General features: G+C 41.2%; 1 protein-coding gene across 2 annotated transcripts in view; it reads right to left on the bottom strand.

Moving 5' to 3' along the window:
• The window catches only part of PTBP3 (polypyrimidine tract binding protein 3), a 106,951-nt gene extending 93,656 nt beyond the window's left edge, over positions 1 to 13,295 (bottom strand). Inside the window, exons 1-2 of one of the 2 annotated variants that reach the window (XM_045020780.1) lie at positions 13,166 to 13,242; positions 4,266 to 4,299 (exon numbers count right to left, since the gene is read on the bottom strand). In XM_045020780.1, the coding sequence (XP_044876715.1) occupies positions 4,266 to 4,299; positions 13,166 to 13,173 (42 nt within the window). In that variant the 5' untranslated portion in view covers positions 13,174 to 13,242. Of the gene's footprint in view, positions 1 to 4,265; positions 4,300 to 13,165 lie in introns of both variants that reach the window. The other variant, XM_045020781.1, reaches the window with a different exon arrangement.
• Positions 13,296 to 14,220: the final 925 nt, after the last annotated feature.

Below are 14,220 nucleotides of genomic sequence, written 5' to 3' on the forward strand. Positions count from 1 at the left end.
GTTTGGGGAAAGATCTAAAGGGTTTTGTATGGTCCAAGTAAAACACCAGGGCTCTATGAACATCCAAAATATGGAGGTGATTCTTACATATATGGGGCTTTGGGGAAAACATCAGAAAGTTAATGGTTTGGTTTAGAAGAAAGGCAACATCCTAAGTTTATGCCTAAGGTAGTGTGAGCCTAGGGCAGGGGTTCTCAACCAGGGGTACGCATACCCAGAGGTCTTCCAAGTGGTACATCAACTCATCTAGATATTTGCTTAGTTTTACAACAAAAAGCACTAGTGAAGACAGTACAAATTAAAATGTCACACGATGACTTAATACTGCTCTATACTATACAGTGAATTGTTTTTATTTTATAATTGATTTTATAATGGTATGGTAAAAATGAGAAAAGTAAGTAATCCTGTGACACACTATTGCATTTTTATGTCTGATTTTGTAAGCAAGCAGTTTTTAAGTGAGGAGAAATTTGAAGTATGCAAGACAAATCAGACTCCTGAAAGGGATACAGTAAGCTGGAAGGTTGAGAGCCACTAGCCTAACACCTTGTCCTTATGAAAGGCCATGGAAGGAGGGATGGCTAGGAGAGCCTGAAGCTCTGAAACCCTCCTTCCATAAGTAATTGCCACCAAAAACGCCACCTTAGAGCTGGCCAAGAAGTTAACAATTATATTTAGATAAAAGAACCTGATAAGTGGCAACTCTCATTTTAAGCATGGCAGTGAAATAAGCCTTACACCCATACAGATAAAGTCTCTTTAATTACTTATCTTTGGGATGGTCTTAGCTTGGGATTGGCAAAATCATTTGTTAGTGGTTGCAACCACCAAGGAATCAGGAGCTGGGAGAGTGAAGAAATAACCGAAGTCTTGTTGAGGGACTTGGTACCTTCTGTCTACCCTAGCTAGAGGAGGTAGAGAGGCCGAAGTCTGCCTGAGCCTTCACCGAGTCTAGTAAAGGTTCACTGATAGGAAGGGCAACCCATTCCTGGAACAGGTATCTGTAAGACGTCCAGGAAAGCATGCAGTTCTTCTGCACAATCTCCACCTGGACACCTAAAATAAGATAACCATCTTCACTAGGATCTGAAAAAACTCTGGAGTCCTCTGGGACTCCTCTGAGACGCAGCCTACTCTGGAGTTACCACTTTATCCAGCAAAGTGGCAGAGACTTGAAGAGGAACGTCCTTCCTCCATAGAATCCATGACATCAGGTTGCAGGATGGCAGGAAGATGCTGAGAAACTTCTGTAGTGCAGGAGTTAAATCTAGAATCTCTCAGGGTAGCCCAAGACCAATAAGGCCATGGAGGAAAAGAATCTGAGACATCGATGGTGGGTGACTCAAGTTGAAAATTCCTGTAGGGAACCAATCTTGGTCTTTAAGCTTGGTATTTGAAGACGACCTGTAGGGTGATCTAAAGGAACTGGAAGGAGAAACAGGCTACTCTCTGAGTTCGAAGAAAAAACAAACATCCTCAGAATAGGGAGGAGCAGTTCCCACTGGGGTTCCAGAATGTTTGGACACAAGACACAGACAAGAATCAAAGCAGGCAATGTTTGGGATGATCAAAAGGCAGACAAAGTCATCAGCACTAGTGGTGCGAGTAAGCCCACAGACTGTATCAACAGTGCCATGTACATTATTGATGCTGGAAGAATCAGGATAGCAGCAGAACATGTGAAAAGTTACGGCCTCAGGTGCGTTACACTCATGGATTATGTTGGATTAGCAGAGCTGGCAGTGCTGGTGTGACTAAAGAGTGTATCGATGGAGCCACAATGGCCACAGAGTGTTAATGGCACCAGTTGTGTTGATGGGGCAAGCAGAGGAATCAACTGCACCAGGGAAAGTCAGGTAAGGAAAACAAAGGAGATTCCGTCTAACAAAGAAGCTGAGAGGCTTCGACTGCTCAGGTTAAGAGTATCTGTGCCAACAGTGCCAAAACAGACTGAGGAGAAAAAGAAGAATCCAGCACAAATCTTGGATCTTTGAAAATCGTGCATAAGCCTAAAAATATTTACATGCCAAAATGTCAAATCTTGCGTACACCACCATGACTTTAAATGTTTAGAGTCTGTGAGGCAGTCTTAATTTTAATCACGAATCTGTCTACCTATAAATTAGGGCTGTCAAGCGATTAAAAAAATTATTACAATTAATCGCACTGTTAAACAGAATACCATTTATTTAAATATTTTTGGATGTTTTCTACATTTTCAAATATATTGATTTCAATTACAACACAGGATACAAAGTATACAGTACTCACTATATATTTATTTTTTATTACAAATATTTGCATTGTAAAAAACACAAGAAATAGTATTTTTCAATTCACCTAATACAAGTACTGTAGTACAATATCTATCATGAAAGTTGAACTTGCAAATGTAGAACTATGTACAAAAAAACTGCATTCAAAAATAAAAACTTGATAGCCTACAGGATCACTCAATGCTACTTCAGCCAATCGCTCAGGCAAACAAATTTGGTAAAAATTGGCAGGAGATAATTCTGCCCGCTCTTGTTTACAATATCACCTGAAAGTGAGATCAGGCACTCTCATGGCACTGTTATAGCCAGCGTTGCAAGATATTTTCATGCCAGATGCGCTGAAGATTCATATGTCCCTTCATGCTTCAACCACCATTCCAGGGGATATGCATCCATGCTGATGAGTTTTGATTGATAACGATCCAAAGCAGAGCAGACCAACACATGCTCATACAGGTGTTCATAATCTAAGTCAGATGCCACCAGTGGAAGGTTGATTTTCTTTTTTGGTGGTTCGGGTTCTGTAGTTTCCGCATCTGAGTGTTGCTCTTTTAAGACTTCTGAAAGCATGCTCCACACCTCTCGTCCCTCTCAGATTTTGGAAGGCACTTCAGATTCTTAAACCTTGGGTCGAGTGCTGTAGCTATTTTTAGAAATCTCACATTGGTACCTTCTTTGCGTTTTGTCAAATCTGCTGTGAAAAAGTGTTCTTAAAATGAACATGTGCTGGGTCATCATCCGAGATTGCTATAACATTAAATATATCGCAGAACACAGGTAAAACAGACATACAATTCTCCCCCAAGGAGTTCAGTCACAAATTTAATTAATGCATTTTTTTTTAAAATGATCATCATCAGCATGTCCTCTGGAATGGTGGCGGAAGCACGAAGGGGCACACAATGTTTAGCATATCTGGCATGTAAATACCTTGCAACACCGGCTACAAAAGTGCCATGTGAACGCCTGTTCTTACTTTCCGGTGACATTGTAAATAAGAAGCAGACAGCAGTATCTCCTCTAAACGTAAACAAACTTGTTTGTCTTAGCAACTGACTGAACAAGAAGTAGGACTGAGTGGACTTGTAGGCTCTAAAGTTTTACATTGCTTTGTTTTTGAGTGCAGTTATATAACCAAAAAAAAATCTACATTTGTAAGTGCACTGTACACTTTGTATTCTGTGTTGTAGCAGAAATATATTTGCAAATGTAGAAAAACATCCCAAAATATTTAATAAAAATAGAATACCAATTGAAATTTAACAGTGTGATTAATCGCGATTAATTTGAATTAATCACATGAGTTAACTGCAATTAATCAACCACCCTAATATGAATCTTGATAAATGTATAATAAGCCAACAACGATAAATATTTACGGGCAAGTCTACCAGATGTATAGCCCAAAGAGGCTGAGACCACTAGGTACTACCACAATAAAAATAAGTAATGTTAATAATACATTTGGCATTTTTAAATACAATTGTAAGACTCCAGTTTCTTACTACAGTGTGCCCAAAATCTGAATGTAAAGTGGGCTTGAGAACTAGATTCTCAGACAGAAAACGTACGTAATGGACCTTAACAGAAGCAAAACAATTGACACCAAATGTCCCTGTCCCCGTTATATTTTGTTAGAGTGGCATTTCTATGTCCCTGGTCCTGACTGCAGAGTACATGCTATTAGTGCCCTTCATAAACAATATCTATTTGTAACACTAAATTCAATTTCCAGTCAATAAATTTCTTAAAGTTCGGTCAGAAAAACTCATGTGGACTTGTAAAGGACAGGAGATTGACTGCTGAACACTCAGTTTTTTAAAAAATATTAAAGGCTGAAATAAAGGTACAGTAACATTGCTAAGACATAAATAGCACAATAATACATGATTGATATGAACATCAATATGGTATCAACAAGAAATAAAAGTGCTATAAATAAAAAGGATAACAAGTGCATATGAAAGGACAGAAAAAGATTCCTACCTTTAAACCGACTGCTATAAGATCTGTAACAACACTGTATGAAAAAAAATGAAGAGAGAAAATGGAAAAAGTTAGAGAGCAAGTTATTTCAAAAGCAGTGATAAATAAGGTTAAAGAAAGAAAGAAAAACATTGTTATAAATTATAAAGGAAAGAATGTGATGAGTTGTGGATTTTTGTTTTGTTTTATTTTGTTTTTTTGCAAAGGAAACTGGATAATCTAGTAATGCACAGTATGAAATAAAGCAAAGTTTTAGCTGGTAGAAGCAACAAGTGATAGCAATTCCGCTCAGTCACTGTAAAAGGGGCATATACAATTATGTACTTTATCATTTTGACAGAATTCTCACACACACACACACACACACACAGTAAAAGGAACACTGGACAGTAACATTTCTCTCTCCCCTGCCCCTGGAACTACAGGTATGTACCAAGTCTATTTTTGTAGCCCCAATTTCCACAGTTCTTCAAAATTGAGCTTGTGCGTATGGATTTTACAGAAATGAGAAAGTTACATTTTAAAAGATCATTTCCTCCCACACATCCATAAAAATGTCATGAAAGTATGTCAAACTATCAAAAGCATCTCAATTAAATCTGTCCTATCTACCCTTAACTGCTTCACCAGACACTAGGTTAGGGGTATCAAACTCATTCGGTAGAAAGAATTCAACTTTTTAACTATGATTTCAGCATTGTCAACACCAAGTGGCCAAAAATGTTAAATGAGGCCCGCAAAATCATGAAGATTATAAAAAATGGGGAGGGAGTATATGCCTTCTGATTTTGAGTCTTTAGGGTTCACATTTTTAAGCTTTTCCTCTGCAATACAAGGGCCAGGAATGAACTTTTATAAACAAAAGCTTAGATTTTCACCTAACCACATGACTTCAGGATCTGAGTCTTTTAAGAAGATACCAAATGTTGCAAGAGTGGCAATAAAATCATGAGAGTTCACAACACTTTGGACTGGGGTATAAATTTAGGACTATATGCTACTTTCAGTCCCACTGATGTCAATGAAAAACCTGCATAAAGATGGATGGTAGAATATGAGACCTTTATATATTGGATAAAAGTTCAGTTACTATTTCTTCAGTGCTATCTTACATCCAGCTTCACTCAGTGGGGAAAATATGCTTACATTTAAGACACTTCAATTCTTGCCCTGTCTTCCCTTTGGTTCTCCTTTCTCCATTTTTCAACCACTTCCCTGACTTTCCCTCTGTTCCTTCTCCTGTATTTCCTTTCCTGCAGCAACTTCCAATTCCCATTCCCAGTGGGAAACGCTTCCATACTCTACCCCATTCCACCCATTTAAATGAACAGCAATAAAAATACTTATGGATATGTCTAAACTACAGCAGCTCAGCAACACTACTGCAACTGTCCTGCTGTAACACTGTAGTTTAGATGCTTCCTCCATTGACGGAAGGGCTTCTTCCCATCAATGTAGGTAACCCACCTCTCTGAGAGGCTGTAACTAGATCAATAGAATAATATTTCCATTGACCTACTGTGCCTAAAGTGGTGATTTGGTAAATCTATCTACTGTACATCGCACAGGGGAGTAAATTTTTTACACCCTGGACTATGTAGGTAGGTCAAGCTAAGTTTTAGGTGTAGACCTGGCCTTAATATTGGTATTAGTAGCAACTCTAAGCTTTAGAGTTCTCAACATCCCAGTGAAATGAATGGAGGACAAAGGTGTCACCACCTCTACAATTCATTGTTTCAAGCTACTTGGAGTCTCAAGAAGAGTATATTGATTCACTATTATCTGTTTATATTTAAGTTTTCCTCGCAACCATAAAGCCTAGAATCTTACTATTTTATTTAAATGAATGCTTTCAGTCTGCAGATTCTGCAGCCCAGCTTTTCTTCCAAAATGCATTTTCCCATTTTTTTTTTTTTGGACATGCTCACCCCGCTCCTCCCCAAAAGGCACTAATGTTTTAGTAGACTGAGTAGAAAGTTTTAAGTTTTGGTAACTGTATGAAGATAAGTACTATCTAGTATTATTTTAATAAGGTACCTTTAACCTAAACAGAGTTATTAAAATAATGTTTTAATATACATAAAAGCTAATATTAAAAAGTCTCAGTTTTCTAAAAGAAAAAAGGGATCTAGTGCCTATGTATGCACATGGAACTTTGGATGAAACTAAAAACTTTTAAACCTTTTTATCCAGGTAGGTATTAAATAAATCCTGCCCACTTCTGTATTTGCTTAAGATGCATATTGAAACATACCAATTTCTGCAGAAACCCTTGCCATAATAAGTGTATATTGTGTGTATGACAGCATTATAAAGTGGTCTTGCAACTAGTTCTACATTTACAAAATTCTGCAGAAAATAGAAATTTGTAAAGAGGCAGTTGCAAAAAAAAACAAAACACAAGTTTGAATGCTTTACTTTGCAACCTTAACATACTCAAGAAACCATAACTTTCCTTCTTGGTGAATATACATTGAGAACAATCTAATCATATAATTATCATCTAGTCCTTCCACAGGTCCCCAGCCTCACTTGGTGAACATGTCCGTCACTGTGCAGTGAATGAAGTAGGCAACTGACCAAGGGAAGGATTCTACAGATCCATGCCAAATTCTCATCTAAATGCTGTCTGCAATTATAAGACTAAAATTGGAGTAAAGCTATTGACTTAAAACTATTTAAATCTTAATTTTGACACTGATAGAACAATTGGACCATTAGCACACCGGATGATGTGTCACGTGGGGATCCACAGTACCCTAGCACATTCAACCTGCAGCTGAGAGGATTATATATCACTGGACTGTGGGATATTCTAATGTGGGTGTCTCAATCTCTCTTGTTGAAGCTGTTGCAGTTTGTATAAATGATATCATTAAATTGTGCCAGAGAAAGAGACTGACTCTTTAGTTCCATGGGTAGGGCAGACACACCTGAGGTGACAAATACCTGTCCAAATATCAAAGAGAAGAGTGAACTGAACCAGGTTCTCCCACATCCTGGGTGTTGTTAAGATATTCAAACAAGGGTTTAGAGGGAAACTCTGCCCCAGATATTTTTGAGAAGCAGAACAGCTCCGTATAGCTCTCTCCTACAGCCTAAGGGGAAGAGCTGTATTTCATTCCTTCACAAGACCATCCTGCAAGTGACCACCAATGATATGCACATTCGCCATCTAAAGACAATGAAGTGGTTACCAATCAATGATCCCTTAGAAAGAATCCTGCTTTGGGAATAGACTTGAAAGTCCAACAACTTTGCTGCTCCTATCTGAATATTATACTAGTTTTGGATCACTCTTGTGACTGTGTACACTACACACATAAAAAATTAGTAATGCTTTGGTTAAATTGTGGGGTCTTAGTAGGAATTGACAATACCATAGACTTGGGCAATTGCGTGAACACTTTTTTTTTTAAATACATTAAAGCTGTGTTCTTTTGATCCAGTTGTCCTCCCTAATCAGTCTAAATTCCATTGTGCATGCATCATGTCTTTGAATGAATAAGCATGGCAGAAAGTTGAAGTGACATGAAGTGATATGACTAAGAAAATTAATCTCAGAGCAGTCAGATAGATCAATGGTTACACCACTGACTTATAGATGAGTGTTCAGTCCACCAGCTTTTGGGATGGAAGTTTGGGGAAAACTGGATTAACAGTAGTAACCAAGAAAACTGTTCTTTTCCCCTTCATCCTGATGTCCTGGCTACTATACCACTTCTGTTGAAAATTATTTTATTTGCATGCTCATTAAAATGCGGACTCTTATTTTCACATGTTCAGGATTTTAAAAAAATAAGTTTCTTCAGGTGTTGTGAAAAATGACATTTGTGGAACACAAGAGCACCCAAAACAGAATAAAGAACATTTAAACAATGTTTTATTAGTTCTCAATGACCCATGCTCTAAAAACATTCAGCTGTGATGTGTGTCAGAGGGGACCTTTCATAGCATGGGGAAAAAAAGAGTATTGAGGGACACTTCTGCATCTACAGCCACACCTTTTAAGACTGAAAGAGACCATTATGAACATTACGTTGTACAGAATCAATTTCCTGAGCTATATTTTTCAAATACTCAAGAGTTAAACTATTAGCTTCTTTCCTCCTCAGTACAAGCTGAAGGCTCTAAGAGACTGTTCACCTGTAATTAACAAGCTATCCCTGCAAAGTTTTAAATTCCAGCACACTCAAATCAATCATGCACCAACAACTGTGTTCAAATGCCTGATCCTTTATCATGAATTTGCTGAGAAAAAATTATCAATCTTTTACTTCAGTCACACAGACAAAATGAAATCAAGGATACATATATTGTGCAATTGTTGAATCATCCAGCGTACACTGTAAGAAAATTACAAGTACTGTGCTCTAGCCATATTTTCATTACACAATTAAATCCAACTCTATCATATCCTGATGTAATTATGGCATAGACTTACTTTAAAAAGGAGAATCTGGTTCAAAAACAAACACACAGAAGACCACTACATTATTTTATATGGTTATAATCATTTGCAATCACTGGAGGTGCCTGAGCTACAGCTCAAACTGTGTAAGAGATCAAGGGAGACTGTTGGCAGAGCAATGTGTTAGAGTCCATCCCACACAGGTTCATAACAGCCACAGTTTGTTAACCTTTATGGAATGTTGCATGGCCCACCGGGAGCTGGAAGATGGCTGAGGAAATACTAGTGGTGGTTTATTAATTTTCTGTTTTATGCATGTTGTTGCTTGTGTGTTGTTAGTAAGCGACAAAGTTTATGTATTAAAAATATTTAACAGTTTGTCAAGAACATCCAGAGCTTGGGATAAGTGCTCTTTTACATAGTAGGACTTGTTTACACACTTTTTCGCACTATTTAAGCATACTGGTTTAGAAATGCAGTTAAATTGGTACAAAAACTGTTTAAATAAAGATGAAGTGCATTATAAATCTAAACAAAAGTTGTGGCCTATGAAGCCTTAAGAATTATGGTGAGCAGGGCCGACTCTAGGTTTTTTGCCACACCAAGCAAAAAAACAAAAAGAAAACTAACCTCGGAGAGCACAGCTGCTGAAGCAGACAAAAAAAAACAAACACAAAAAAACCCCCACAACCCGGAATGCCACCTCTGGAATTCTGCTGCCCCAAGCACGTGCTTGGTTTGTTGGTGCCTAGAGCCGCCCCTGATGGTAAGCAAAAGATTACTGCACCTTTAAGGCTAGAACATTCTGTGTGGCAGAGTTCAATAACCTTTTCAGCTGGAAGCAGTTGCAGCTAGAGACTGAACCCAGTAACAAACTGGCTGGATGTATCTTGTAAATGAATACCTAATAACTGTGCTTACTCGGTTCATTTTTATTGTTCCAGTATTGTTCCAATGTTTTTAAATAAGCTCAATTACTTTAGTTGAAACAACTGAGCTTATTTAAAAATATGTATTTTCCTATTGTGTTTGGTAGACCAAAAAAATCACAATCATGGCTGAAGTGATTTATATTTTTCTTTTAATCTCACCACTGGATCTAAAGTAATTAAAATGCAATTTCCCCTTCACTACATTCCACTGAGACAATGAAAGAGGGAATCTGGTACTCCTTCAGGCTGTCATGCATAAGAACAATGTTGCAAAAATCAAGTTCCAAACTCCTTAGAGGAACACATGAATCCTCTCTGATTTAGTATAACCTTGCATTCACTAACCATTGGTTTTAGGTATAAATTAACCTTAGTATGCCATAAAAATGAAGTTCCTCCTGTATGTATAGTTTGCATAACAACTTCAATATATAACATGCAACTTCTTTCTCAACAAACAATGTTTAAAATATTTTAATCATTTTGAAGATTTATATAATTAAGATTTTTTTTGTTATGAAATACGTTCTCAAGAATTTAAGACTAAAACCAGGCTAGCACTGGATTTATTTAAATTTTTAAGTTTTTATTATGCCTTTCTTGAAGGCTTAAGTTTTCAAAAGTAACTACCAATTTTGGGGTTTCAACCTGAGAAACCCAAAAGGGGCCCAATTTTCAGAGTGCTTGTAGGTGCCCACTAAATATAAAACTTCCTTCAAGTTTCAAATGGGCACCCAGAAACTGGAAACAAAGTCATCTAAGTTTTGAAAATCTAAGCAGATATTAACAACCCTAAGATCCTTTACCAAAGATAAATGAGGTTATCAAAAGCAGGAACTGATGTGCAAAAAAAGTAATTCACCTTTAACTAGCCCAGCTGTACTTAGCTACTGAAACTATGCTGTGTGTCACACACTATTCTAAAGGCTGTAATAAAAGACTATCATCTGCAAAACAAAATCTTTTCACTTTATTAGAGGCTTCAAATACAGTTACACAAATATAATTAAGAATTATTCAAACCTATACAATTTGTATACTGTTCACTATTTATATACAGGAAAGGATGCTGTTCAACTTGAAATCTAGTCACTTAAAACTGAATTAAAAGTATTTTCAGATATTTACATCTACTATCTAGTAGTACTTCCATTCCCCCACCCCCTTTCCTGTTGCAGACTTAAAATCTAAACTAACAGGAAGAAATGATTATATAGAGAAAACACTAACTATACAAAGTGGGGAAAAAAAAAAAGACAGAAAATGCCTAGACCTAGGTGGGAACCCAGAATTTTTGTTCATATGAAATTCTGTGATGGGGGTGGGATCTGTTTTGGAACAGAACAAAAAAAAAACCCAACCCTAAGTTTCCTTTTAAAACAAAATAAAAAAAATCATTCTGATCAGAACAGAATATCTGTTTTACTTTTCTAATTTTTATAATTTTGAAAATGTTTTTTCAAAAAAGAAAATCATAACTTCTGTACCAATAAGGTTAAAACCTTCAGTTCCATTTAACAGTATGTTGTCAAAACCCACACATTTCTGCAAAACATGTAGCTTTAGATGAATCAGCATTTTCCAAAAGAACATTATTCTGGAAGACTGCCAACTCTATTATTATCATTTATGTAGCACTAGAAGACTATGACCAATTTAGGCTTCATTGTGTTAGGTGCTGTACAGATATAGTATGTCCATAATTTGTTTCAGTATTCTTAGGTCACCTGTAAGTACTTGAAGTTAAAAAAAATCAGATTGGATTTTAAATTGACAGAGGAATGAGACTGGGTTTTGAAGTAACACCATGTACTTAAAGTCAGACTTCCACAGCATTTTTCTTCCTACTGTTGTTACAACATACATATATGATTATGGAAACTCAATATAATCATACAAAATATTTCTCCAGTTTTTAATCATTTTTTTGGTTTAAAAAACAATATTGTCAAGGAAACTCACAAGTAATTTAAATTTTATTTTTGAAACAAACTGGGTTTTGAATAGCCTCCCTTTAAAATTTGTTGTAAACATGTACATATTAATACTCCAATTCTGTGAACATACAGTATATGCATGTGCTTAATTAGGCATGTGAGTAGTCCAACTGAAGACAAAAGGACTACTCACTGCATAAAGTGTTAAGTACACCTTAAGTGTTTGCAGGAGCAAGGCCTTCAAGTTATTTTAAATGGTATTTAAAGTATATAACTAAGATTCATAAGGTTAGAGAGCAATTTGTAATAATATGGTGAACCAGTCATGCTTCATTCAAACACAGAACTTAGATGACTTTCAACAGCAATACTCCTACTGTGCTCCAGTAATATAGTGATTGTAGTTCAACATTCCAGAATCCAGAAGTTTCGTGCTTCATACAAATAAATTGCTAACATGAAGGTATAGACTTAAATTGCAGCTTTGAATTACAGTCTTCAAGAATTTTATTAAATTGTCACTTCACAATTCAGAATTGTGAATTCAAAATAGCACGTGTCTGTTTCATTATGTTTAACCTGAAGTGGCAAGAAGGTACTTAGAGGTCCATCTCTGTGATATATCCAGCAAGAGTCCAAATTAATTGTTGTGAACGTTTAAAACATTCGTATAATCTACCATGAAATCTTATTCGACAGGGGAAAAAAACATTATATAAAGTCACTCCGCTCACCACTGCAAATCAGGAGTAACTATGCTCAAGTCAATGGAACTACACCAGCATAAAAACAAAACGATAGCTTTGACAGATTTAGGTCTCCTCCACGGTTGTTTACATCAACATACGGTGCAGTCTCCTCCACCAGAGAAAACTCAAAATCACAAACCCTGCCCTGAAATTCAGACTATATTCAACGCTTTAACCTAAGGCCAGGCAGGGACGCCGCCTGAGCCATACTCGGTGAAACGACCATGGGCTCCGACCATAACCCGCCGCCTGGGAGGCTCCGCTCCGCTCCGCGCCACACACCGCCCCTCCCTCCCAGCGCCCCGTTCAGCCTGTCCGGGGCGGCGGGCTCCCCTAGCGCGGCGCACGCTTCCTTCCCCTTCGCCTTGTTTTCCGCCCCGCCGCTGAGCGAGGGGACCCGCCACCCCACAGAGCCGGAGCTTCCCGTGCGCGGCACTTCCCCTTGCCGACCACAGCGGCCGCCGCGCCCGCGGCCAACCGAAACTCACTCCCCCCCACCCCCGCCCGCCCCGCGCCCGGGGCAGGAGGGGCCGCGGCGGCGGCGGCCGGGTGACAGGCCGAGTTCAAGCCTCACCCGATGTCAGCAAAGAGGAAAGTTGGACCCTCCCCTCCCCCGCCGCCGCCGGCGCTCGAGGGCCTGGTTCGCCCCCCTCCGGGAACCCCCAGGGCCCGACCCTCCTCAGACACCGGGCGGGCCCCCCCCCCCAGCCCGGGGGCGGCGAGTCAGCCCGCCCGCCCGCCGGCCCCAAGGGGAGCCCTCCGCTCCCCGGCCACATCCCCACAGGCGCCGCGGCTGGAAGCGGCGGGCGGGCGGGCGCCGGCAGGAGCGGGGCGCGCCCCGGGGGGCGGGGGGGGGCAGGCAGGTACTCACCCATCCATGGCACAGACAGGAGGCAGCGGCGAGGGACCGGGGGAGGGGGGAGAGCGGCGCGGCGGCGGGTGGCACGGGAGGGGAACGCGAGAAGGATGGGAGAGGAGCCGAGGGACGGAGGGAGGGAGGGCTGAAGGCGGGGCTGCCTCTTCTGCGCATGCGTCACGGTGAGAAACGGGGGGGCCCTCCGCGGGCGACACACCCAGGCCCAACCTCACCGAGAGGGAGCGCGCGCGCGCGCGGCGGGACCCATCGCCCGACGTCGCCGGCGCAAGGCGTGCACCCCGGCGCGCGCCTGCCTCGCCCCGCCCCCGACGTGCCTTGCGGGGCCGCTCAGCGCGCGCCACACAGGCTGGCAACATTTCCGCGTCATGTGGGCGCGAAGCCGCCCCCTCCGCGCCTCTCCCCGCCCCCTCGGCGCAGGCGCACTGCGCGCTCCCGGTGCTGGGGGCGCGCGCTCCCGGCTCTGCTCCCGTAGCTGGTTCCTGTCCTGGGCTGGCGCGTAGCCGAGCCGGGCCTGAGGGAACAGCCTCGTGCGGAGCAAGGGGCCGGGCACCTGTCCCAGGGACGAGGGTGTGACCCCCCCACCCCCGTGAGGGAGCGCGGGGGCCCTGGAGACGGGCCGGGGGGTGTCACCGTGGGGCTGACAGGCGCCTGTGAAGAAATGGAAACCTGGGGCCCCGCCCATTACTTAGACCACGTTTTGGTGGCGCCCCCTGAGCTCCAGGCCTGCAATTGCCCCCCATGCCCGTCAGCCCTGTTTGCAGCTCCCTGGGGCCTCATGGCCCCAGCTCCGCCCTGGGCCAGGCACGGTGATGCCCCTGCCTTTCAGGGGCAGAGAGACGGGGGTGGGGGTCCTCACCCCGCTCAGGACCAGGCTCTGCCTTTGTTGCGCCCAGAGGTGCTCTGCGGTGAAGCGGCCACCGGTTCTGCGATACACGCCTGAGCGCTTGTGCGACGACTGCAAAGGATTCAGATGAGCAGGGGGAATTTATCTGCCTCCTTGGGTATGGCCAAGTGTGTTACTCGCCCCACCGCTGTCATCGATAGCACTG

Source organism: Mauremys mutica, chromosome 6 (genome assembly GCF_020497125.1).
Source record: "Mauremys mutica isolate MM-2020 ecotype Southern chromosome 6, ASM2049712v1, whole genome shotgun sequence".
Classification (NCBI taxonomy): Eukaryota; Metazoa; Chordata; order Testudines; family Geoemydidae; genus Mauremys; species Mauremys mutica.